General features: G+C 40.4%; 1 protein-coding gene and 6 non-coding genes across 7 annotated transcripts; 2 read left to right on the plus strand and 5 right to left on the minus strand.

Moving 5' to 3' along the window:
* Positions 1-3,251: 3,251 nt before the first annotated feature.
* Positions 3,252-12,445, minus strand: LOC116676895 (G2/M phase-specific E3 ubiquitin-protein ligase-like; the record flags this gene model as incomplete). The annotated part of the gene is made up of 10 exons (XM_032507711.1): positions 12,338-12,445; positions 9,538-9,561; positions 8,247-8,556; positions 7,837-7,922; positions 7,694-7,723; positions 5,971-5,984; positions 5,302-5,612; positions 5,005-5,183; positions 4,641-4,810; positions 3,252-3,466 (listed from the first exon to the last, which is right to left on the minus strand). Coding segments are annotated over exons 1-10 (1,447 nt in total), but the record flags the coding sequence as incomplete, so codon positions are not given.
* A 2,757-nt stretch (positions 12,446-15,202) lies between these two features.
* On the minus strand, positions 15,203-15,274 carry trnae-cuc (transfer RNA glutamic acid (anticodon CUC)). Its single transcript has one exon. It is a non-coding gene; the product is annotated as a tRNA-Glu (tRNA).
* Positions 15,275-15,794: 520 nt separating this feature from the next.
* trnal-uag (transfer RNA leucine (anticodon UAG)) lies at positions 15,795-15,876 on the minus strand. The gene has a single exon. It is a non-coding gene; the product is annotated as a tRNA-Leu (tRNA).
* Positions 15,877-16,926: 1,050 nt separating this feature from the next.
* Positions 16,927-17,014, minus strand: trnay-gua (transfer RNA tyrosine (anticodon GUA)). Its single transcript is given in 2 exon segments — positions 16,927-16,962; positions 16,978-17,014. It is a non-coding gene; the product is annotated as a tRNA-Tyr (tRNA).
* A 747-nt stretch (positions 17,015-17,761) lies between these two features.
* Positions 17,762-17,834, plus strand: trnam-cau (transfer RNA methionine (anticodon CAU)). The gene has a single exon. It is a non-coding gene; the product is annotated as a tRNA-Met (tRNA).
* Positions 17,835-18,700: 866 nt separating this feature from the next.
* Positions 18,701-18,773, plus strand: trnam-cau (transfer RNA methionine (anticodon CAU)). Its single transcript has one exon. It is a non-coding gene; the product is annotated as a tRNA-Met (tRNA).
* Positions 18,774-19,634: 861 nt separating this feature from the next.
* trnac-gca (transfer RNA cysteine (anticodon GCA)) lies at positions 19,635-19,706 on the minus strand. Its single transcript has one exon. It is a non-coding gene; the product is annotated as a tRNA-Cys (tRNA).
* Between the last annotated feature and the right edge of the window lie 5,659 nt (positions 19,707-25,365).

Raw genomic sequence — 25,365 nt, forward strand, 5'->3', positions numbered from 1 at the left:
TCCAAACTACATATGGCATGTAGATGGATATGATAAACTAAAACCATTTGGCCTGGCACTCTCAGGATGTATCGATGGCTTTTCGAGAAAATAATGTGGCTTGTTTGTGGACCAACGAACAATAATCCATCTGTCATTGCTCACAATTATATTAATTGTGCCAAGAGAATTGGTGTGGTTCCAATGAGATTGAGAACTGACCTCGGAACAGAAAATGGGACCATGGCAGCAATACAATGTACCCTCCGTCACGCGCATATGGACCACTATGCAGGCTCGTCTAGCCACAGTTACGGGTCTTCAACATCGAATCAGCGCATCGAGTCATGGTGGTCTTTTTTCAGAAGAGGGAGGTTGGTACATCTGTGTTGTTTGATGGATGAAAAGTACAGTGGAAGCTGTATAATTATCACCTTTGTTTCTATTACACTGATCAGTGTTATAGTGTTATTAAAATCTCCGTATTTGTCATTGTGATTATTATTAGTGTTCTTGTTTAACTCACGCCACTTAAACACTAAGTGATAGCCTAATACTGAACATAGGAAGCCATATTTTTCCCAAAGTTATTGAATCACTACTGTTGTAATAATCATATGATATACATTATGATTTCTCTGTGATGCTTTTGTTAAGATGTATCCACATTTAAACGGTGTTATTTGTATGTAAGCCTCTGTGAGCACTTGTAAAAGCGCATTATAAATAACAATGTATTATTATCTATTATAATGCATCCCCAGGTCTCAGTTTTGGATGGACTTGTTTGGAGACCTAAGAGACTCTGGAATCTTCAATGGCAGCCACGAACACCAGTGCTTACTGAGATTTTGCCTCAGTAATGTTCTGCAGCAAGACCTGGATGAATGTATGGACCTATGGAACAAGCACCGGATTCGACCAAGCAGACATGCATCATGTCCAGGAGGGATTCCGAATGAACTGTATCTCTTGCCTTACAGGTAGTAATGATCATATACATTACAAAAAATGCAAGGTGTTGTGGTATAGCCTAAACTGGGATATATTTGGACAATTGTACATGTTGGTATAATCCATTGTTGAATTTAGAAGCTATCTGTCTCTACCATTGTTTAGAAATATCTGTATATCAACAAGCAAACAAATCTAACAATGACCATTTCAAACCTTCTCCTTTATATCACTGTCCCATCTAATTTTGCAGATTTGGTTTAAGGGACTGTGGATTTGCTGTTGAAGACAGGGAACTGGATGTGTTTCCTGAGGCAAGGCAAGTGATTGATTTAAGCGGTGATCCAGACATAGAGGAATACCTCCAACAGGCAGTGGAACAACACGGACTACAACAGCCACAAGACTGGAAGACAGCCTCAGAACTGTACATCACTCTGAAGGAAATAGCTGGGCTATAGATATGGACTATTGGAACCCGTTTCTACCTTTCTTAGGTATCCCACATTAACATGGACATATTAAGACAATATTTTCCTTATTTAGTATTTTGCTTTAATGCATCTTAATGCTTATCAGTAAATGACTGGTGGACTATACATGCCTAAGTTTTGAAAAACACTTCCCATTCATAAATGTGATCCAACATTTACAAATTGCTTCAAGAGATAAATCACAGGATAATATACCAAAAGTGTTTCTTTTGAATTTTCAGATTTGGCAACTTGAACTGTGGGACTGAAATGGAGACATTTTACACTTAAAGTTGTATTTATTTTCTGATTCAATGTTCATGTAAACAACAATTACTTACAAAAAGCATTTGTTCTGATTTTTTATTTTATTTTTTTTTAAATATATGTAGAGCTGTAAAAAACAGGAAACAGCAATAACAAACAAAAATCAGTTCTGACCAGAGTTGATAAAAATAAAAAAACAAAAAATAAATAAAACAGCCTAAATCAAGCCACAGCTCAAACCACTTTTAATAAAAGTAATTATGCATGAAAGTCCCTTTGGCAACTAAAAACACCCAAAGCCTGGCGCATTTTGGATGCCAAACTCCATATTCTTCCTAAAGACACTGTAGGAGTCGAGTAGTGGGACCTTGAGTGTGTTCGAACATGTGGTTGCCATTGGAAACGGCGAGTCATTTAAAAACCCTATACTTGGACGGGGTGTTATTCCTGCTGGTGGCAGTGCTGACAAGCCAGTGGCAAACATCAGCACATCTGGGAGGGACACAGCGATCACTTCATCTAAAAAGAGAGTCAACATTGTAGTAGTGCATTGCTTGACACGGCATTATCTAAAAACATAGTTACTCATTAGCTTTATATTTCATTGAAGAAACTAAAACTTACAAATATGACTGCACTATACAATTCATATACTGTACAGTCGTGGAAAAAATAAGAGACCACTTGAAAACGATGAGTTTCTCTGATTTTACTATTTAAGGTAGGTGTTTGAGTGAAATGAACATTTCTGTTTTATTCTATTAACTACTGACAACATTTCTCCCAAAATTTTAATGAAAATAGTGTAATTTAGGGCATTTATTGGCAGAAAATGACAACTAGTGTAATGGTAAATTTGAATCTGTCTATGTTTCAATCACTTGAGATGTCCCTACACCATGCTTTTCCCCAAAGGTATCAGATCTCCTTTTGTTTGTTGACCATTTATGTATTTTCATGTCTAGACCTCTTAACTTCCCACCTAGACACAAAACCCTGCAGGATGCCCCAGGTGTGAAACACACCCTCGGGGGTCGGTGCCAATACCTGCAACAGACAAAAGGGTTTAAAAAAACACTCTCTGGGGAAGGGGCCGACCCCTGCAGCAGACAAAGGGATGTGAAACATATTTTATTTATTTTTCCTCTCCTCAGGTATAAATGTTTAGGTCTCCCCATTCTCAGAGTCTTTCCTTTACCATCACCGCTCAGGTGAGGACTGACCTTTCCTTGCAAGGAAATAAAAACTTGTCGGCCGGCAGAATTATTATTATTATTATTCAGCAACACAGCACGAGTATTTTAACTTATGCGTTTATACATCAGTTTTAGTGGGATGATATCAATGTTTAATCCCAGCAGTGGTTTTTATAATCTTCCTATAAAACCAGATGTGTTTCAGGCGATCACTTAATCAGTGTCTCATTAATGACTTGTTTGTGTTGGTATTTAAAAAAAATAAATAAACTCGAATGAAATGAGTACCATACATGTAGAGATGCTTTTAAAGAAACATTTGTAAAAGTGGTCTCTTAATGTTTTCCGCGACAGTATATCTAACAAAATAGCCATGACAAACCTTCACATTCCAGTAGAAAATCAGCCCAAAATCCAATAACTTTGGTCTCTCTCTGCCACCTGTTGCTTCCCTTTGTGCTGAAGTCTGGGAGGAACAGACGTTCTATTTCTGCAGAAGTCAGGGCCTCGGCAGAATAGCACAGGAGAGGAGCCAGCACACCAGGATGCTTCTGGACTGAAGCCAAAAACTCCAGACTAGCCAGTCCGTCTTTCAATCTATTGAGGACAATTATTTTGTAAGACATAGGTGTGATTTATCAGGTCTGACAGAAAACAATACTACCAAACATATAACAGCAATGTGTGCAAAATACGTAGAGAAAACAAAAACAGCAACCGCATACTCACAACGCTGTGCAATAATCAATTTATTTCTTGAAGCTTTCACTTGTTGTGTATGCCTGAAGGAGGTCACAGACTGAAAGCTTGCAGAAATAAACTAATGATTGCATAGCATTATGAGTGTGCGGTTGCTGTTTTTGTATTTTTTGTGTCAACAAAATGTTCAGCTCAAGCACCTCTCAGAAGAATCTTCCCCACAGATGAGCGGTGGCTTTTTTTCACAATTTAATATATTTTGACATAAATTCTGATTGTATAATCTCATGCGTATAGGTAAAGTAGATTGTTTATATGGTATCATACAGACATTTCATAGTGTACAGAAATTAGTTGTGATGTCAAAAAAGGAGAGATCATCATGATTTGTACTTATCTCCTAAAAATCTTGCTTTCACATTGTAACAGAAGTGTGGTAAACAAAGCACAAACATTTATTTGAGCACTAAGCACACAAAGGAAAAATAGACAGATAAGCCGGATGGTATTTGAGGGTCAAATGGAGCATAACCTGAGCTGCTAATTACTGAACCTTTATGGTTTCAAACAGCTGATTTGTTTCATTAGTACTAGCTAGAAATAAACCAGGGGAACTGCAATATGTTTCGCCATGTTAAAAGGTACATAAGACAGTTCAATTGAATCTAGTGGACATGCTCATGTAAAAGTTAAATATTTGTCTTTAACAAAGTTTACTCAGTGTCAGACTGTATTTCATGATTTACACACTTACATGATCCTATTTGTGGATCATAAAAGTGATGGAACCTAATATTAGCTAGTATCGTTCAATACATTAAAATGTTTTGTTCAGCATTTCCCTGAATAGGACAATAAGAGGACATAGCAACTGAAGTTAGAACAATCTAACCCAGTAAGAATGCTCCTCAATCCTGCTATTTCAGAAATACCTGGTGACACTGTTTCACAATGTGTCAGTGGCTGCAGTGATAGGCAATTTGTAATACTGGCTGAATGTTGGATAAGTTAAAAACTAAACTATTACATTTTTGGATGATTGTTGGCAAAGAAAAAAGGGTTTTAAATATACCGTTGAATGGCAATGTGGTTGCGGTCTATAATGTACCATTTGAGGTACTCCTCCACCAGTGTATGCTTCTCACAAGCTTTGACAGGTCGGAAGCATCCAGCTGTTTGGAACATTGTGCTGTTTTGCAAAATGAGATTTTGCAAAGACTCCTCCGAATCGGCTTCCTGGACCTATTTAAAACAAAAAGGTATTATTAGGCCAACCCTAAAACATACATGCTTGTTTACTCTTGTCCTTGATGAATAGAAATCTAGCATTAAAAAAAAAAAAAAGATGAAATGACTTTTACATTTGGTTGAAATAAGTGGAAATCTGTCCCTTTAAATGAGTACAACTTATCATCTCTTATCATCTCATTTTCTACCTGATGTAGAGCTCTCCCTATATCCTCATCTTTTACATCTTCCACAGTGGCGCTGAAACTTGGCTTCCCTATTATGTGGTTGACAAGGTCCTTTGAGAGGAAATGTGGTGCTGGTCCCCCGTGTATGATGGACACAGCAATCATTTTGCCTGCAAGATAATACTCATCTTCCCTGACAGCTGTTATAGAGAGTACAGAATTATCATACATAATTACCATCTATATCACTGGCAGAAACAAAAAGAAAAAGAAAATTATCTGAAACTTCTCATTTTAATATAACGTCAAAAAACCCACCTGTGGGATTGTACACAAGATAGCGTCTTTCTTGAGGCCCATCGAAAATGGGACGATTTCTCAGGTGATCCATTAGAAGAGTGAGGAATTCTCGCCTCGGCCCACCTGTGTCCAACCCTTCTTCTAAAGACCCTGCATCATCTGTGAACTTCACAAAGATCTCACTTTTTTCGGAGTATGAGCTGCGTCGAAAGCCTCTTACAGCTCCATCCCATACATCAGATCTGGATATATTGAACCTGCTGACTTTCTTGTGGTCAATTGCAAGTGCCAAATTTGCAATTATTTCAGAGGCCTGCACAGTTGTGGGTCTAGAAAAAAGCGAAAAAACTTATTTTAGACATTAAAAATAGATTCAAAGCACAGTAGCTACTTTACTTACTTTACACAAATCTTTCATTCCATATTCATAGACTATATCCTGACATGAAATTGACACGAGAGACACTGATAAGTCAATCTATAAAAGAATGAGCAAGTTTTTTATTCTTATTAACTTAATTCCAATGGACTCTCTTTAAACACACATCTCAACAACTGGACCTGATTCAAGTAGTTACAGACAGAGAATGTCAGATTGGTTTTCATTTTAGTGAGTCCTCACATTTGTATAATTCTATTTTGGACAGAGTAGAGAGCTTGTTAATTTTCTACTTGTGTCTATGTGACTCACTCAGATTTTTCTGAGGGCATGTCCTTTTTTTCCTCAAGAACGAGAACTTCATCTTCATCATCGTCAATGACGATAGGTGCAAAGAGGTTGGTGTACTTCCTGCAAAACAAAGACATTATGTGCACACAATGTAATTATAGACACACATAAATGCATATCCAATAAAATCAAACCAATCAAATTGTTGACAAGCTCTTCCAGCTTAAACTCAATATCTAACCTTTGTCATGTGTTTACCCCTCAATAATGTTTCTGATATTTTGTCTACCAATCTATATACAATTACACAAAACACACCTGTAACAGGAGCTCTCGACATCAAGACATGTGGAGGTACTTGCATAACTATACTCCTCATCTGAGTGTATAGTCTGAAAGTTAAGAAATGTAGAAACAGGACATTCAATAAAATGACAAAATAATTATGTAACAAACTCTATGGATTACTTAAAGGGGATAGTTCAACATTTTGGGAAACCTGTCTATTGCAATAATAATGAGAAGGTATATTACCAATGCCTGTTGTTTTGAGAGTCCTGAAGCACAGATGCGAGCTGCTCAGTGAATACAACGGAGTTGGACAGTATAGGTTGCTCTAAACTAATCAAATACACAATCCTACAATTCCAAAATGCTCTTATGGACAGGAATGTACCTGCATATATGACTAATGATGATTAATGCAATAAGGAAAATTGCCAAAATATTCAACTATCCCTTTAAGGAGGTGAGATAATAAAGAACAGAAGATGACATTCAGTGGACACATTTCCCTGTTTATTTTTATTCTTGCTAATTTAAGTGAAATGTGGTACAATTGCCAATTCAAAAACTGCATGACGTAAATATATGGCATGATAAAGTATTGAGTTAACTTTTCTTATATGTGCTTCTGTGCTTGAAGAGGATATCTGAAGTGATCTTTGATGCATCCACGATCATCTAACTCTCCATATACGCTTTCAATTTCTTAAGTCAGGCACATTTACAAAAGGCTTGTAGTTAACAGTTCATCTGAAGTGGCTTTATATTCCCCCTAAATGAAAAACAAAGCTTAAAAGCACACAACTGCAATAAACATAATACTATTATTATAAGTTTACTTCAATAGACTTTGGTCTAAAGGTTTAAATGTAATCATAACATCAAAACTGATGGTGGACGATGGCTCCTCTCTCTTTACTGCAGGATGGAGAGATATAGAGGATATTTTGTACCCACAGGCATCAGACTTTCTAATTCTTCACTGAATGGTAGATGAGCTGCCAGAAGTGAATTTCCCTATGAGGATCAATTAAGTTATTATTGTTATATTAGACCATAAAATAGTTACATTGATGGTGTCTATGTAAACATTTAGCTATTGTTTTGTTTCATACCTAAAGTCATGGACCAGTGAGGAAGATAGAGACTCTATGTAAATAATACTCCATTACCTGATGTACTTTAGTAGAGAGTGACAACCCCCCATCACCATTCCTGAGGGCAAAAAAGCATAAATCATAGTATACTCCAAAATATATTGGTGACATTGCAAAACCAAACAATGATTTATTGAAGTAACAATGCATTTGCGTATAGTACACGTAACAAGAACAACAAATTACAAAGCTATGTCAATAGCGAATAAATATGTATGGAAATGCAGTAAAATCTAAATTTCTATGGTACACACACACACACACCAACTACTTACACCTTGTCAGGCTCTTTGTGTACAGGACTGCTTTTGTGGTGAGGTTCAAATGGCTGTAGTAAAGACATCATTTAATTAGTACTGGTAGGCCGATGTCAAAAACCTACACAGGTTGAAGGCAGGTTAATCACATAAATCCCTCAAATATGTTTGAAATTACACTCACCAGTGTATCAGCTAGATCAAAATCTCTTGATGTTGTTTTTATCACAATCTCAGGGTCGGAGTCAGATGTGTCTGGATATTCTCCAACTGAAAAACATTAAAATAAGCTCACCTCATGATGCTTTCACAACGTTCTCAAAAGAGACACATTACCAATACATACTTCAGACATTTTTCATTTATGAATTCAGTGGCATTTCAGTGTCCTTGCGAAGCAAGTCAAACGACACAGGCTTTGAGTCTAATCTAGATGATTGTTTGGCATTTTACATAACACTAGGTGTAGTGTTTTGTTAAAAGCAAAAAATGTATAGTATAATTCTATAAGTGATGAATGACCAACATATAGCATTATAGCAAGTCCAGCCATCTCTGCACTGGACACAACTAGGTCATAACAACACAGTTTACCTTTCTCAAAGTCTTTTTTCTGGCAGATAAAAATGATGACCCGCTGATATGACTTGCCAATTTCTTCCTTGTATGCTTTTAGAGTAAATGGTCTTTGTGTCCCAGGGATATTAATAACTTCAGAGCCATCTGGATAAAGAAGGAGGAAAGGTCCTTCATCCAGGTCTTTGTTGAAGTCCCTCATTTTCCTCACTGCCTCATTAAGCAGATCTAGGGCAGTGATGTCAGGATGTGTAGAAAAGGAAATAGTTTTCCCACGCTTTGGCTTGAGGACACCACCCTTCCCAATGGTCATCAAACCAATATTTATCTGCAAAATAAATAAATAAAATTGTAAGTGGGTAATGTTTAAAGATCAATGTTTACTTAAAATGATCAATAACGCTATGTTACATGTCACACTTGGATACAAACTGGGCAATTATTAACTCAAAATATCACTGAAAACAGAGTAACCCACTGTTTATGTTGAAGTGGTCTTTATTGTCATTATACAATCAACTGTACAACTGAATTATGAGGTTAGAATGGAGGGTTAGTCCTGAGCCGCTGCGGGCAAACATAATTTTACGTGCCCATCAAAAACCCAGTAAACAGCAGATTACTTTTCGATACAGGTAATTGAGATAAAAAACTGGGAGGAGACAAGGACTGGGCAGATGAGCTGAATCTGTTTTTTACCAGATTTGACTCTGCCTCTTCGCCACCCTCTTCACACCCCCCAGCCCCCTCTTTCACACCTCCCCTGGCCTTCTCCTCCTCCCCCCCTCCCCTCCAGCCTGCCACCTTCAACGACCCGCATCAGCAATCTCCGTGGCCGGAGATGTTCTGCAGCTCTCTCCAGACGTCCCCTCTCCCCCTCCTGAGACCCTCACCTCCCACCATCCACACACCCCAGTCATCCTCCACCCACTTCTCCATACAGATGATCAGGTGAGAAGTCAACTGAAGAAGATCAAGGCAAGGAAGGCCCCGGGCCCGGACGGCATCAGCCCAAGTCTCCTCAGGGACTGTGCTGACCAGCTCTGTGGTGTGTTCAGGCACTTATTCAACCTGAGCCTGAGCCTGGAGAAGGTCCCAGCCCTGTGGAAGACTCCTGTGTGGTCCCGGTACCAAAGTCACCGCGACCCAAGGAGCCAAACCACTTCAGGCCTGTTGCCCTGACTTCTCACCTGATGAAGACCATGGAGAGGATCATCCTGCGTCACCTGCGACCCCTGGTGGGCACACAGCTGGACCCCCTGCAGTTTGCTACCAGCCTGGATTGGAGTGGACGACGGCAGTGATCTACCTGCTGAACAGATCGCTGCTCCACCTGGAGGACAGCGGGAGCACTGTGAGAGTCATGTTCTTCTTCGACTTCTCCAGTGCTTTTAACACCATCCAGCCTTCGCTCCTCAGAGTGAAGATGGAGAGTGCCGGAGTGGACCAACATCTGGCTGCATGGACTACGGACTACCTCACAACAGACCACAGTATGTGAGGCTCCATCACTGTGTGTCTGACGTGGTGCACTGCAGCACAGGTGCCCCTCAGGGTACGGGGCTCTCCCCCTTCCTTTTCAAACTCTACACCTCGGACTTCACACACAACACCACCCACTGCCACATCCAGACGTTCTCCGATGACACAGCCGTTGTTGGTTGTGCTCTGAGGGGAACGATCTGGAATACAGGTCGGTTATCAAGGACTTTGTCAGCTGGTGTGAGCTCAACCAGCTTCAGCTTAACACCAGCAAGACAAAGGAGATGATAGTCGACTCAGAAGGAAAACATCCCTTTTCACCGGTGAGCATCCAGGATTGGACATTGATGTAGTGGAGAGCTACAGGTTCCTGGGTGTTCACCTAAACATAAACTGAACTGGACTGATAACACCCAAGCACTCTACAGAAGGGCCAGAGTCGCTCCATCTGCTGAGGAGGAATCAGGTCCTTTGGAGTGTGTAGGACTCTCCTCAGGACCTTCTATGACTCTGTGGTGGCCTCTGCCATCCTCTACGCTGTGGTCTGCTGGAGGGGGGCAGCTCGGACCGGGGACAGGAGCAGACTCAATAGACTGATCAGGAGAGCGAGCTCTGTCCTGGACTGTCCTCTGGACCCCATAGAGAAAGTAGGGGAGAGGAGGATGTTAGCCAAGCTGACATCCATCATGGACAAAAACTCTCACCCCCTACATGACACTGTGGGGTCCCTGAGCAGCTCCTTCAGCAGCAGTGATACCCCCCCGTGTAAGAAGGGAGAGGTACCGCAGGTCTCTGTCAGACTCTACAACGCCTGCACTACTGATAGTGCTGTAGTCTCTTCCCTTTTCTCCCATCTATCACACACTTTCTGTTTATCTTAATATTGGTATTTATATTTTTTTATTACAAGTACTTACTTTTCAGATTTTATGGTCTCAAGCTAATAAATTTAAATTTATGTACCGACTCTTGCTTCTTTGCTCTAATTACAAATTCAACTTAATTTTAACGTCACTTACACCGCAATTTTGTTTCTCTATCATGGCAACCGCACTTTAAATTCCTTTTGTTTGACGGCATTTTACTACTCAGCTACCATATTTTCATTGTCTATCTTGCATGTATTTCTTGCCTTGTATTTCTTTGTGCTTACTTGTTTGTGTGTTATGTTTGTTTTTGTTTTTGCTGTTGCTGCTATGCTGCTACTTGTAACGACAGAATTTCCCGTCGTGGGATAAATAAAGTATAATCTAATCTAATCTAATCTAATACAATGATTTGCATGTCACGGTTACATATTCATCATAATAAGAAACTAGCAAATATGGCAAAAGTGAAAACAGGACAGTGTCCATTGTCGGAGTAATATGGTTGTGGCACAGAAAGCACATTAGTATTATGCAAAAATATACTGGTCAGCATAAGATGACCTATCATCAGGCTTATTCTGGAGGACTGAGCTGATGGAAGAATGTCATCAGCTAGTTAACAGGGTTTCATCTACTCTGTAAACAACTTACCTGGACTTTACATATTTTCTTGATTTCATTTTCCCACATGAAAAGTTTTGCCTCTCTTCCGCTTTTCTCTTTCGGTACTCTAGAAAGGTCCCTAGAGTAGGGGTTTGAATAGTCTGGGATTCTACATGGTAGCAAAGGAAAAATATGTTACATTACCACATACACATACATACAGCAGTAGTCTAATGTTTTACAGCATACAAGAAACACATTTTGACAACATTATCTTTTGTAAAATAGGGGTGCAGTTTTGGTGACACATAAAAATGTAAGCAAGACAGAACAAATCTAAAAACACACACAATCTTTTCTTTCTGGCCTGCAAATAAACTAAACCCTGAAGATGCTTCATCTGGGGACGTTCTAAAACGCTTAAACGGGAAAAAAGCTTAACGTGGTTAATGTACCTAAACATCGATCAATTATCATATATTTCTCTCACATATTGGTCCTTATAACCAGTACAAAACTGGTCAAAAAATTGGACACGTTAAGTAAAAGTCCCGTTAAGCTTTTTCCTTACAATATCCCTTAATGAAGCCACACGCTTAATGTCCGCTACGTCCATAATAATAGGACTTTGGGGTCCGATTTTTTGACAGTTTGTACTGGTTATGAGGAGTAATATGTGAGAGAAATATGGTGATAATTGACGTTGTTTAGTAGCTACATTAAGCCACGTTAAGCTTTTCCTCGCCATAGACACAATGAAGAAGAAAAAAAAAACGTTACCGTGAGATAACTTCTATAATCGTTGGATTTCAGTTTAGGTTTTTGACAGGTTTAAGTGTTTATGACAAGATAAGGCCATGGTAAATATGGTGATGATTGATCGTTGTTTAGGTTCATTAAACCACGTTAAGCTTTTTCACGATAGGCGTTTTAGAACGTCCCTTCATCTGTCTTCAGTTTCACTGCCTACTGTAAGAATAACCTGCATCAATACATCTTTCACTCCAAACGGCAAGATTCATGAAACACCTGCAAAGGAATTGTTGAGTAAGGTCTGGAAACTGACAGTTGGCCAACTAGCTTGGTAGGCTAACGCTAACGGTACACCATCCTAAAGTAGCCTAACGTTACATTAACGTTACATCCGTTTCTTACTTGAAGGGTGCGCGTGAGCGTCGCCACCGTCTTCCTGCAGCCTTTTCCAAATTCACTGCAGAAGTTTAGGCTTCTCTTTGAACTCTTTGCCACAATGTTTGCATACATGATAGCGGATACCTCTGTGCTCCCGCTTGTCTGGAGCACAGAAGAGTTCTCCGCGCGTAAGTCTGGCGGTGATGTATTTCCGGTTCAAAGGAGGACCAGTTCTTTTGTCCAATCAGCGACGGTTCCTGTTGCCCGAGGGTACCTACCTTTCCGTTTTGGTTAATGTCGTGGTGTTTCTCTTTTGTGTTGTGTTTTCTCTTTGTGTTGTGTTTTTCTCTTTTGTGTTTGGTTTCTCTTTTTGTGTTGTGTTTTCTCTTTTGCCGTTGTGTTTTCTCTTTTGTGTTGTGTTTTCTCTTTTTGTGTTGTGTTTTCTTTTTGTGTTGTGTTTTCTCTTTTGCCGTTGTGTTTTGCACCTCAGGGCCACCGTAATTCTCTGCAGTTCAACCATTCATTTTACTGGAACAGTATTCATCATCTTAGTGTTCATAATACTGAAGAAGAAAATTTGAAAATGATGCCTCTTCCCTACCTGTAGGCGCTCCTAAACCTTCACCTCCCGTCCTTTCCTGGTTTATTAATATTCCTGTAGTCCGGAAGTGTCCCCAGGTGTAGAGAATTCATCCAGGTTGGGAGTATTGTCCTGTAGAGTCCGTGCTAACTAGCTGCTAACTTCACGTGCCGACCTCGTTCCGTCTCCTCGCCCTGCACCGTGTTGCTGGGTATGTTTGTATTCCTCATGTTGCTGCCTACACAATCAAACTATCCCCGCCTTTTCCGGTTTAGTTTTCACCCCGGGGCAGCCCCCGACGTCCAGCAAGCGCTCCCACTGTGGAGCGCCAATACGCTGCGTCATCTCTCTGAGCGGCCATCTTAGAAACAGCTCTCATTGGCTATCAACACGCTAATCAGGCCAGTTGTAGCCAATCACATTCTCTTTCCAGGGGTTCATCGCTTGATAGGAACATCCAATGGGAGCCTAAGCCCCGCCTCCCAGAGCCTGCAGGCTCACACATGTGATTTATGAAAACAAAGCTGTTCAGCAGTGGGTTTTTTCTTTTTCTTCATGTCATCTTTATTGCAAAAATAGGAAACAGAACACTAATGACATATAAAAGTATATAATACAAACATAATAAACATAATACAATACAATTTTGCCAGGGGAAGCTTAAAGGCCATTACAAAGATAATGAAGACCATATGTTAAGTTTTAATTGCCTTCAGAATCAGAATCAGAAATACTTTATTGATCCCCGAAGGGAAACTCTGTGTTGCAGTTGCACAAATAGTATAAATATCAGAGTAGAAATACAAACAAAGAAATATAAGGAGTGTGGACATGTACGGTATTTACATAGTTAAACGAATGTTACTATACATTATTTGCATAATTAACATAATTTAGGAATTGCAATGGTAAAAAGTAAAATAATAATAATAATAATAATAATAATAATAATAATAATAATTGTAGCAGTTGAGTATTGCACACATGTCAGGCCAGTGTTATTGCACAAAACAGATAATACAGATAATATTGTCCAGTTTCAACCTCTCTGAGTGTCTTAGAGCGAGGAGTTATAAAGTTTGAAGGCCACAGGCAGGAACAACTTCCTGTGGCGCTCTGTGGTGCATTTTGGGAGAATGAGTCTATCACTGAAAGTGCTCCTGTGATTTATCAACAAGCCATGGAGTGGGTGCGAGACATTGTCCAAGATGGCATGTAGTTTGGACAGCGTCCTCCTCTCAGACACCACCGACAGAGAGTCCAGATCCACCCCCACAACGTCACTGGCCTTGCGAATCAGTTTGTTGAGTCTGTTGGCGTCCGCTACCCTCAGCCTGCTGTCCCAGCATGCAACAGCAAACAGGATAGCACTGGCCACCACAGACTCATAAAACATCCTCAGCATCGTCCTGCAGATGTTGAAGGACCTCAGCCTCCTCAGAAAGTAGAGACGGCTTTGGCCCTTCCTGTAGAGGGCTTGAGTGTTCTTGGCCCAGTCCAGTTTATTGTCTAAGTGCACTCCCAGGTATTTGTAGTCCTCCACAATGTCCACACTGACCCCCTGGATGGAAACAGGGCTCACTGCTGCCTTGGCTCTCCTTAGATCCACCACCAGCTCCCTGGTCTTTGTCACGTTGAGCTGTAGATGGTTCAGCTCACTCCATGTGACAAAGTCCCCCCCCCCCACAGCTCTGTACTCAGCCTCGTCCCCCTCGCTGATACATCCAACCACAGCAGAGTCATCAGAAAACTTCTGAAGATGGCAGGACTCTGTGTGGTAGTTGAAGTCTGTGGTGTAGATGGTGAAGAGGAATGGCGCCTGGCTAGAGCTTCAGAAGGCAGGAGATGACAGATTACACATCTGTCACATAGTCAGTTTGTATTCTTAAATACCAAGTCTCTTGCTGTTCCTTGACTAGTTGGCCCCCCCTGCTTTGCATCGCTCCAGGTAAGTAGAAAGCAATCTGTTATGCACCTTTGCATTGCACTAAAATGTCCACATTACATTACTTGACACTCACATACATTGGTTATCAGGTAAAAAATGTTGGTCAGGGGTTTAGTTACAGTTTGAAAAAGGAAAATAATTGTTAGATGAATTATGATATAATTGCAGATGAAGTATTTATGACCCATCAAAGACGACAAAAGGATACATCAGTTGTCGGGGGTCTGATTTAAAGGAAATTATACTCTTTAAAAGTGTTGGGGTTCTAGTGTTAAACTAATGAGGAAGAATTTGACAAATCTAAGTTAACCAAAAAGTTTCTCTTTCAAATGTTACATCTGTATCTGTCAAGTCCTGACCATTCCCTGACCGGGAATTGAACCCAGGCCGCGGCGGTGAGAGCGCCGAATCCTAGCCACTAGACCATCAGGGAGTCACGTCTATCAAATTTGTCTTTGTAGATGTGAGTTTCCTTTTCACTTACTGGAATGACTCATATTGTTTTAGGCGAGGAATGGCACCGTAGTTTTAGATGTTAAAATGTGCGCACAAGAAAGCTGAGGGTTACTGTGGGGAAATGGAGAATGACTAGGTTAACTGAAGATTTAAATATTGTGAAAATAACAGAACATATGAACACGTTAAACATATATGGGCATATAACATATACCTGCAGTCTCAGTCTTGGATGGAATTGGTAGCGTATGCGCCCCGTCATAGTTACCGACAATTTTGTTGATGAATGAGTATTTCACATTGAACACTTAAGATTGGGTGTTCATTTAAAACAGGGAATTGCCAGTAAAGATAAAACACAGATTCAGCAAGGAGTCTAATACGTTGCCACTAATGACTTTAGTCACTTCACCAAGCTATGTCATAAGAGTATAATGTAACTGATACAAATTCAAGTCAACATATGGTTTGTCCTCCACCTATGTAACATCAGCAAATGGCAGTGGTGGGATTTGAACCCACGCCTCCAGAGAGACTGGAGCCTAAATCCAGCACCTTAGACCACTCGGCCACACTACCTGCATGTATGAGTTCTCCACATCGTGAGAAACACAGGGACCGTAACTAACGGTATAGTTGTCAATGTTGTCACTCTTTGTCATTTTTCTCTGTCATTGATGATTATTAGAATATTGTAACCAGCATTAAGTGAGTAGGTTTAGGTCTGTGTGAATATGGGCTGAGCATTTACCTGGGCTGAATTTATGAACATCTTCTTTTGCATATTCACTGTAAAGAGCCATTACTCCTCCAACTGCCAACTATTGTTCCAGAGACAATAGGATATACAGTTTTAGATTGCAAGGTAACTGTCCAAGACCAAAGACTTCATTGAAATACCTCAAGTGTTCAAAACAGTTTGTCAAAATGGGAAAGGTCATGTTTTTGATTACAAATTCCAGCACAGTGGTTCATTTACCATTCAAAAACAAAAGTACAATCATGAAACACATACTACTTAGACAGAATGAACCTGGTCAGGTGGCAATGAAATGATTCCAGAGACGTGGACCCTCTGGCACAGCCATACTTGGTCAGGACAACACCCCCCTTCTTGATAGTGCCCTCTTGATGTGCTCCATGCGCACCTGGTCCAGCAGTGGCACACCATGAGGCCCTTCCGTTTGCCCCCCCGTTGCTCGTAACAGAGAGAGGTCTCCTGCATCCCACTCAAATATGCAGCAGAGAGACGGCTCATGAAGGTGGGACCAGACGTGAGATTTTTTTCGCAGCCCACGCTCACGTTCAAATTGATAAATGCCGTACTCTGCATAGGAATCGGCGTACCCCCGTCCTACGCCTGTTTTAGGTCGTATGCACATTTCATAAATAAGGGCCCTTGTGAGCACAATAAGATTTCTTAAAAAAAGGTTTGTACTTTATAGTTCTAGTTTTTTTCCAGTTCTTCTGGTACACTTGGCACTATTTCACATGGTTTGTCTGTAGTTCTCTATTCTGTCAGGGCTTAACGCTGTCTCCCACACCTCGGAAGAAGTATTGTGCTTTTAGGTCAACCATCAGAATCAAAAACACTTTATTGATCCTGGGTAGCCTCTGGAAAAAAGGTTCTCCTTCGAGCCGGATTTGAACCAGCGACCTAAGGATTTCAGTTCTATACCTCTACAGTCCTCCGCTCTACCAACTGAGCTATCGAAGGGAGCTACTGTAGCCATAAGCACTTCTCATTCTGTGAATGTGAATGTGATAACACGGGGCCCCCCTGGATCTGACAATCTTTAGGGGATGTAGCTCAGTGGTAGCGTGCATGCTTCACAGGTTTTTATGGTTGATCGTATGAAATTCTTTCATATGGAACTAGTTTTGCTTGAACACTGTGACAACACATATCCGTACTGGATATGGAGGCACTGACTATTTGTCTAATCTTCTGGATTTTTGTCTATGAAGAAGGAGGCAAAGTCCTTGCAGGCCTTGTTAGATAACAGTTCAGATGCTACTGGTACTGGAGGGTTTGTTAACCTATTGACAGTAGCAAACAAAGCACATGAATTATTATTGTTTCCAGAGATAATATCAGAGAAGACCTCCTTGCCTTTGTTTGTTCCAAATTATAAATGCAAAGTCTCTCTTAAGCAGAAAATGCGTTTGGATTGGTAGGAAATGGAGATGGGCGTTGCCAAGAGGAGGCGCCTTTTTGATTGACAAGAAATGGATATGAAGTCTCTCAGGATTGGCAAAAAATGGAAGGGAGCTTTGAGTTTGATTGGTGAGAAAAGAAGATGAGAAAGTGGACAAATATGTTCTGGGTCATGACAAAGCATCTAGGGTTGATCTTAGCCTTTGTGTGAATACATAGGTCTCCACATACATTGTTTTCATTAAGATTGACGACCAAATTGTTAGTATTTCCGAAACTTTCCCAACCATTGCAATTCCTTTCATAGCCTCGTTGGCGCAGTAGGCAGCGCGTCAGTCTCATAATCTGAAGGTCGTGAGTTCAACCCTCACACGGGGCAGGTGTTTTAAAATAAAAAAACACATCTGATGCCGAAAATACAGTGACAGGTGATTGAACACTGGCACGTAGCACATACATGGAAGTTGTAATTCTACTGTTATTTCTGAGAACAACAATCTCAGGAAGGCTTTTTACAATCAATTGGGAAAAATGGGAATGCATACTCTTAATAAGTAGACTTCCAGAGTATTTGCATAACAAAGGCACAAACATGGTCGTTGTGATAGGATGGTGTCGTTCATCATTGTTTCTGAGATCAACAATAACTTCAGAAGTTTCGAATTCAATGGCTACCTATGGTTTCTTTCTAGGAGCGGTTCAAAATTACGTTGCACTATTTTGTCTAATTGCTTAGGTCATAATATTTCCAGAGACTTCATTTCTTTCAGGTAGTTAATAGTTATGGTCAAATGAAGCTTCATTAAGCTTTCTGAACAATGTTCTTCATTTTCTGAACGCATTCACTCAGTAGTGTTTTATTATTGGTTGTTCATCTGTGATTGCCCTAGAGGTCTCTCAGTCCAGCACCTCTCCCGCTCATCTTTGTTCGTTTTACACTGTCCAGCATAAATCACTGACACCATACCTCACACTCATCCATGCATACACACTCACCACTGACTAAACTGACTACCACCATCATTGAATTGCCATTTCTTTTGTTGTAGTAATATAATCACATTTCCTTCAACCTTTGCACACGGTATTTTGTCCCTGGTTGTTTCATGGGGTCATGACAAAGCATCTAGGTTCAATCTTAGCCTTTGTGTGAGTACAAATTCCAAAAACATTGTTTTTATTGAGATTAAAGACCAAATTGTTAGTATTTCTGAAATTTTCCCAACTATTGTAACTGCTTTCATAGCCTCGTTGGCGTAGTAGGCAGCGCGTCAGTCTCATAATCTGAAGGTCGTGAGTTCAACCCTCACACGGGGCAGTTCTTTAAAGACAAAAAAACACAACTGATGCTGAAAATACAGTGACAGGTGGTTGAACAATAGCACAAGCATGTGAATAGAAATTGTGGATCTATGGCTATTTCAGAGATTTGCAGTGAACATTGTATTGTCCAGCAGAAAGACAACAGTTGTTTCTTTTCGTCTATGATTTATATCGTAACAGCACAACAAGCACTTTAATGTACTGTTTTACACTTTCTATTTTACTGTATTTATGTACTTGTACTGTAGTGTAGTATATTTATTGTATTATGCTCCAGTGTTTATGGGTGTTACGGCAGGTATGAGCACAGTTTCTATTTTATGGATGAAGTAATTTGAGATGCTGTTAAGTTTACTCTTCAGCAGGTGGAGACATTAAGTACTGGCCTTTTTCAATAAAGTATTGACTTTTTCCTTGCAAAAGTTTGTTTCCAATGACTTTAACAATCATACCATTAGTTTCGGTCCGTGGTCTAAGGTGCTGGATTTAGGCTCCAGTCTCTCTTGAGGTGTGGGTTCAAATCCCACCACTACCTTTTGCAAATGTTATTTAATAGAGAGAGAGAGAAAGAGAGATAAAATGGAATGAAAAGAGGACTGGTGGTAATTATGGCAGCAGTAAAGGTAATAGAACTATTACTAATAATAGTAGCAGTAATAGTGCAGGGCATAGTAGGGCGTCCAGCAGGACCACACAGCAGCTGCATCCACTACTCAGATGCCACCACAATCCAAGGAAGTCTGAGAGGGGAGAAAGCACAAGGGCTTCTGGAAAGAAGCAACATTAATTACATGCAAGCTCTTATCCTTTATCACCTAGTACTATCATAAAGATGATTACCTACACACATCTTTGCAGGGGGCACCCAGATTTGAACTGGGGACCTCTTGATCTGCAGTCAAATGCTCTACCACTGAGCTACACCCCCACACACTCTATGTTGGATATGCTTACGGTGCAGCAAAACAATGGCTGGGCCTCCACCATGTGGTTACCTTCACAGTCTGAGAAAGTATCCAAATCTCATCTACTGTATGAAAGGGAGTTAAAAGAAAGAAAAAAGTGTAATTTTCTATAAAGGCCCAGCTGAATTTATGTTAATTACAATAGATGTCAAGACTAAGCACAGAAATGTGGTCCACACAAGGATCCACACTGTTACAGTACATGCTCGACCACAAGCACACAGAAGCACACAAACGCACACACACAGCACCCTTCCCCCTTGCTTACAAACTCCGACAGAAATCAGTTTTCACACTATAACTACTCAAATAATTATAATGTAATAATGTATGTAATGTATGTAATAAATACTTTCTGATAAAGTAATCAATACGTTATGTATAAACTTACACTTCACGATCAGGGTCCTTTTCATACAGAAAATCCTTTTCCATTTCAGAGTCCACGAAACTTCACTTTCTTCATTTGGTCTTTTGACCAATATAGCAGCTGCCTCCTCCGCCATAAACCACTTTTTTCCTCCAAACATCTTTACAAGTGTGTAATAATGTTTCCAGCTAGTAGACAAATCACTAAAAGTCGCTCTGTTTCATAAACAATACGTGCACCAATGCTCTACAATGGATGTCTGCGAGAGCGCACGGTTTATTCACAGATTTAATAGCCATTACGCACGGCTTTACTAGGTCACGCCCTAACCCGGGGGTCGGCAACCCGCAGCTCTGGAGCCGCATGCGGCTCTTTAGCGCCTGCCTATTGGCTCTCTGAAGCTTTTTCAAAAATGTTGGAAATGGAAAAAGATGGGGGAGAGAAATACATTTTTTGTTTTAATATGGTTTCTGTAGGAAAAAAAACATGACACAAACGTTATTAACGTTTTTCAATGCTGGCAAATGTGTAGAATAAATATTAAATTTCAACTTTTCTGTCAACGAAGATTTACGTCATAGCCTGCGACACACGTTCTATCAGTAAGGCGGGATGCTAGGCAGGTGGCTGTTGTAAACAAACCGGCGGCTGTGTGATGGGCCATGGATCCCAAAGGGAAAAAGAGAAGAATAACTGAGGAGAACAGAAGATTCAACGTTTCTTGGATCGAATCATTTGCATTCATTGCCAATGCGGAAGGATTGCCTGAATGTTTGGTCTGTAGTGAGAAGTTGTCAAATAACAAAAAGAGCAATGTGGAAAGACATTTTCAAGGAAGGCATGCTACATTTGCAGCCGAGTACCCAGTTGGTAGTGAAGAAAAAGTGCGATTGCATTACTTCTGGAGAAATTAGAGGAGCGCAAAATAGATTTAAGAAGTGGATTGCATCTCCAAACTCCACTACTGCTGCAAGTTTTGTTGCAACGCGGGAGATAATAAAACGCGGCAAACCGTTCACAGATGGTGACTACATGAAGGAGTCATTTATCAACATATCAGAACACCTATTTGCAGACTTCAAAAACAAACCGAGATAATACAAAAAATTAAAGACATGCCTCTCTCCGCTAAGACAGTGAAGGAAAGGGCTATTAAATGGCAGGCAACATCACCGATCAGCAAATCAAGGACATTAATTCAGCGCCAGCATACTCAATTGCCTGTGATGAGTCCTGTGATGTGATCGATATTGAACAGACTGCGCTTTTATGCAGGTATGTGAACTCCGATGGGCCGCAAGAAGAAATGATCCAATTAATACCACTGAAAGGCCAACACGGGGGAGGACATATGTGAGGCTGTGCTGAAGTGTTTAAATGACAACGGGATAAACACCAACCATCTGATTTCAGTGGCTACAGATGGGGCACCCAGCATGAGAGGATCAAAAAGGGGTTTGTGACTTTGCTACAGAAAGCATTGGATCGAAATCTGCTTGCATTCCACTGCATCTTGCATCAAGAGGCACTGTGTGCACAAACATTCCCATCGGAGTGTATGGCAGTGATGAACCTTGTGATCGAGATGGTGAACAAGATAATTGCAAAAGCATTGAACCACCGTCAGTTCCGTGCATTGCTTGATGAAGTTGACAGCGAATATACGATCTCCTGCTACACAATAAAGTCCGATGGCTGTCCAGGGGTGAGGTTTTGCGCCGCTTTGTCGCTTGTTTAGAGCACGTGAAAACATTTCTGAAAAGCAAAGACCTATACTATCCGCAACTTGAAGATACCGAGTGGCTCGAAAAACTGCACTTTATGGTGGATATGACAAGCCCCTAAATAAGCTGAATGAAAGTCTGCAGGGGCGGGGAAACACTGCACTTCAAATGCTGGAAGCTGTTCTATCATTCGAGCGCAAGCTGACTGTCTTTGCCAGAGAGTAGTACAACGAGGCACGCTCTCCCACTTCCCCTCCCTGAGAGAATTCAAAGAAGCCCATCACGATCACACACTCAACGGTGATTATTTGCAAAATGCGATCGTTGATATGCAAACTGCTTTGGGAGCAGATTTTGCAAGTTCCGAAAGGAAAAAATGACACTGTCTTTCCCTGTCACACCCCTGGAGATTGACCCATCCTTGTCGAGCACATTTCCAGGAGTAAATCAAGCTGACCTTGAAATGGAAATGGCTGATATAGCCGACAAAGATTTATGGGTGTCCAAATTCAAATGTCTGACAGCCGAGCTTGAAGACGTCACTCGCCAGAAAGCCCAGCTTGCCCAAAGCCACAAATGGAGCGAAATTGAAAGCCTCCCAACACCCGAGAAACTTGTCTATGACACATGGAATGCTCTTCCTGACAGTTATAGGAACATGAAGACATATGCATTTGGAGTATTATCCATCTTTGGATCAACATACCTGTGCGAGCAGATATTCTCAAACATGAACTACATCAAATCAAAATATCGCACCCGCCTCACAGATGAGAGCTTGCAGTCCTGCGTCAAGATTAAAGTTACATCTTACATGGCCGATGTTGAAGCTGACCAGTGACGTCCGAAAACAGAAGTCACATTAAACGGGTAAGAACACAATCCAGTCATAGGCACATTTTTAGTAACAAAGTAGCTGTTTTTATAAAGTGATATCTGATTTTTGTCAGTATATATTTGGAATGACACTTAGGATATTATTGTGTTTTGTTGCTCAGGTCCGAGCGTAGCTGCGTTGGTTGCGTGTCAGAGAGAAGAGGATGCTGCTTCGTTTTACTTCCTGCACTGACTTGCTTGACATTTGCACAGACGTCAAACTTGAACTGTATTTATTTGATTTTAAATACCTACTTTACCTTTTCAAAGGCTGATGTTTTATTTTTTTTTAAATGTAGGCTGCGTTTTATTGCACTCTGTTGCCCAGATAAGGGGCACGTTATGCACGTTTTTTTTTTTTTGTTTTTTTTCAAATACTCAAAATAGAAAAAAATAAAAATCTGATTTCTTAATTGCATTTCTTTAATTTCATCAAAGAAATGAAACATAATTTATTACTGTTGTAATGAAGTTAAACTGGAGGCGACATCGCACAACAGAGTAGTCACGTGGTGCGTCGTTCTCTGCAGGATGCAGGTTAGTAAAAATAAACATTTAATCAGAAGGCTCATATGTATTTGTAGTTAACTTAGTCATTTTGATATTAGGCTAATATAGCTACTATAGGTACATACAGCATGTGTTGCTTCAATATAAGGCTTCTGTAAGGTTTTTAGTTTTTTTTGGTCCAATATGCTCTTTCAACATTTTGGTTTGCCAACCCTGGTCTAGGTTTATGATTCTCGCTTAGGGTGCTTTAGGTCCTGGATGAACTACTTTGCATATAAATAGAGATGGATTGAATAATCTGGTTTATTTATTGAATATGATGGAAAAGAGTGAAAGAGTTTCCAGCCGCTGCATTTATCAATGTACGATGATTGTGTGATACGAACGTTTCATGAATCTCACAAAAGCCTGAAAAGGATTTCTGCGCTCATATCTAACCCACCTCTTTTTTTTGTTTCATGTTAACAAAAAAGAGAAAGTTTAGGCTTTTGGGTCGTCTGTCCCTCTCTACATCAGAATCAGTCCCCTCTACAGTACTTCCCATTCTTGTGAATGTGATAACACAAGACCCCCCCACCCCGGAGGTGCTTTCAGTGACAGAGCGCACTTTCAGTCTCAATGCCCAGATGTATTACAAGATTTGAAGTGAAAACTGATGTCCGGTGTGGTGGTATAGTGGTGAGCATAGCTGCCTTCCAAGCAGTTGACCTGGGTTCGTTTCCCAGCCATCGCAGTAGATTTCTTTGAGTTGTGTTATTTGCTATTTTTACAAGAAGTCAGCAGAAAGGTTACTTGCCCACCTGGTTTCATAAATCTCTTTTAGCTGCACGATTATGGCCAAATGATAACGACAATTAGAGATCACGATTAACTATCGCAATTATTTTGTGATTTTCTACTCCAAAGTGCTGGAAAGGAAGGTTTCACCAATCATTGAACCTCAGTTAGAAGGAACAATCTCAGCAAGGTGATTGATGGATGATTCTAGTTACTTCACCAAGTTCAGGCCAAATGACACAGCTGTAAGAAACTACATTGTTGGCTTCCTCCAATATGCAAATGGTGGTTTTTGAACCCACGTCTCCAGAGAGACTGGAGCCTTAATCCAGCGCCTTAGACCACTCGGCCACACTACCTGCATGTATCAGTTCTCCACATCGTGACAACACCGCATCGTAACTAACGGTACTTGTTAATGTTATTGGGAAAAAAAAACCTTTGCAAGGAAAAAGCCATTACTTTATTAAAAACTGCCAATATTTTATTAAAAAATGTTATCACACTTTGCCATTTTTCTCTGGCATTTTTTCATAACTGTTCATAACTTCTCTTTTGCCTGTATCTATCTTTATTGTCTGTAAAGCGCCTGCGTGCTTAGAAGGCGCTGTTAAATAAAATGTATTATTATTATTATTAACATTTTTCAATAAAGTATTGTTTTTTGCCTTGCGAAAGTTTTGTTCCAATAACATTAGCATATCGTTACTTACGGTCCCTCTGCGTGTCACGATGCAGAGAAAAGTCCAGCCATCGCAATATCTTTCGTTGTGTGGTTACTTACTTTTTTTGTCAAGAAGTAACCAGAAAGGTTACTCGCCCAACCCGATTTGATAAATATTAGATCTCTGTTTGGTAAAATAAAAATAACGGGAGCAAATCAATCAATCAAGCTGCCTCCACAAGGATCCCGAACACAGGCAGTGCACTACGATTTGCAGGTAATCCCATGTCTGGTAATCTTGTAACCAATTGAAAGTTTATGAACATTGGTCCAAACAGGTATACCATTGCTTGTCAGGTCGTCGTGGCCGAGTGGTTAAGGCGATGGACTAGAAATCCATTGGGTCTCCCGGCGCAGATTCGAATCCTGCCGACAACGAGAGGCATGCTTTAAGAGTGGTAGTACCCAATGATACAATTTGATAAATCACAGGTTACTGAATTGCAGATGTACCTTTGTGAGCAATATTGTGTTATCTCACAAGTACTGGAAGCTCCAGTCTCCACCAACGTGTTTCTTCTCAGTCTGTTTTACAAATTTGTGCAGTGAACGTGTATAGCAGGGCAATCATTTGCCCTGGTTTGATTTCCAACCATTTGCAGTTTTAAAGCCATACACAACATATTTCAATTTCGTTGCGA

This window comes from Etheostoma spectabile, unplaced genomic scaffold, assembly GCF_008692095.1.
Source record: "Etheostoma spectabile isolate EspeVRDwgs_2016 unplaced genomic scaffold, UIUC_Espe_1.0 scaffold00003998, whole genome shotgun sequence".
In the NCBI taxonomy this organism is placed as follows: domain Eukaryota; kingdom Metazoa; phylum Chordata; class Actinopteri; order Perciformes; family Percidae; genus Etheostoma; species Etheostoma spectabile.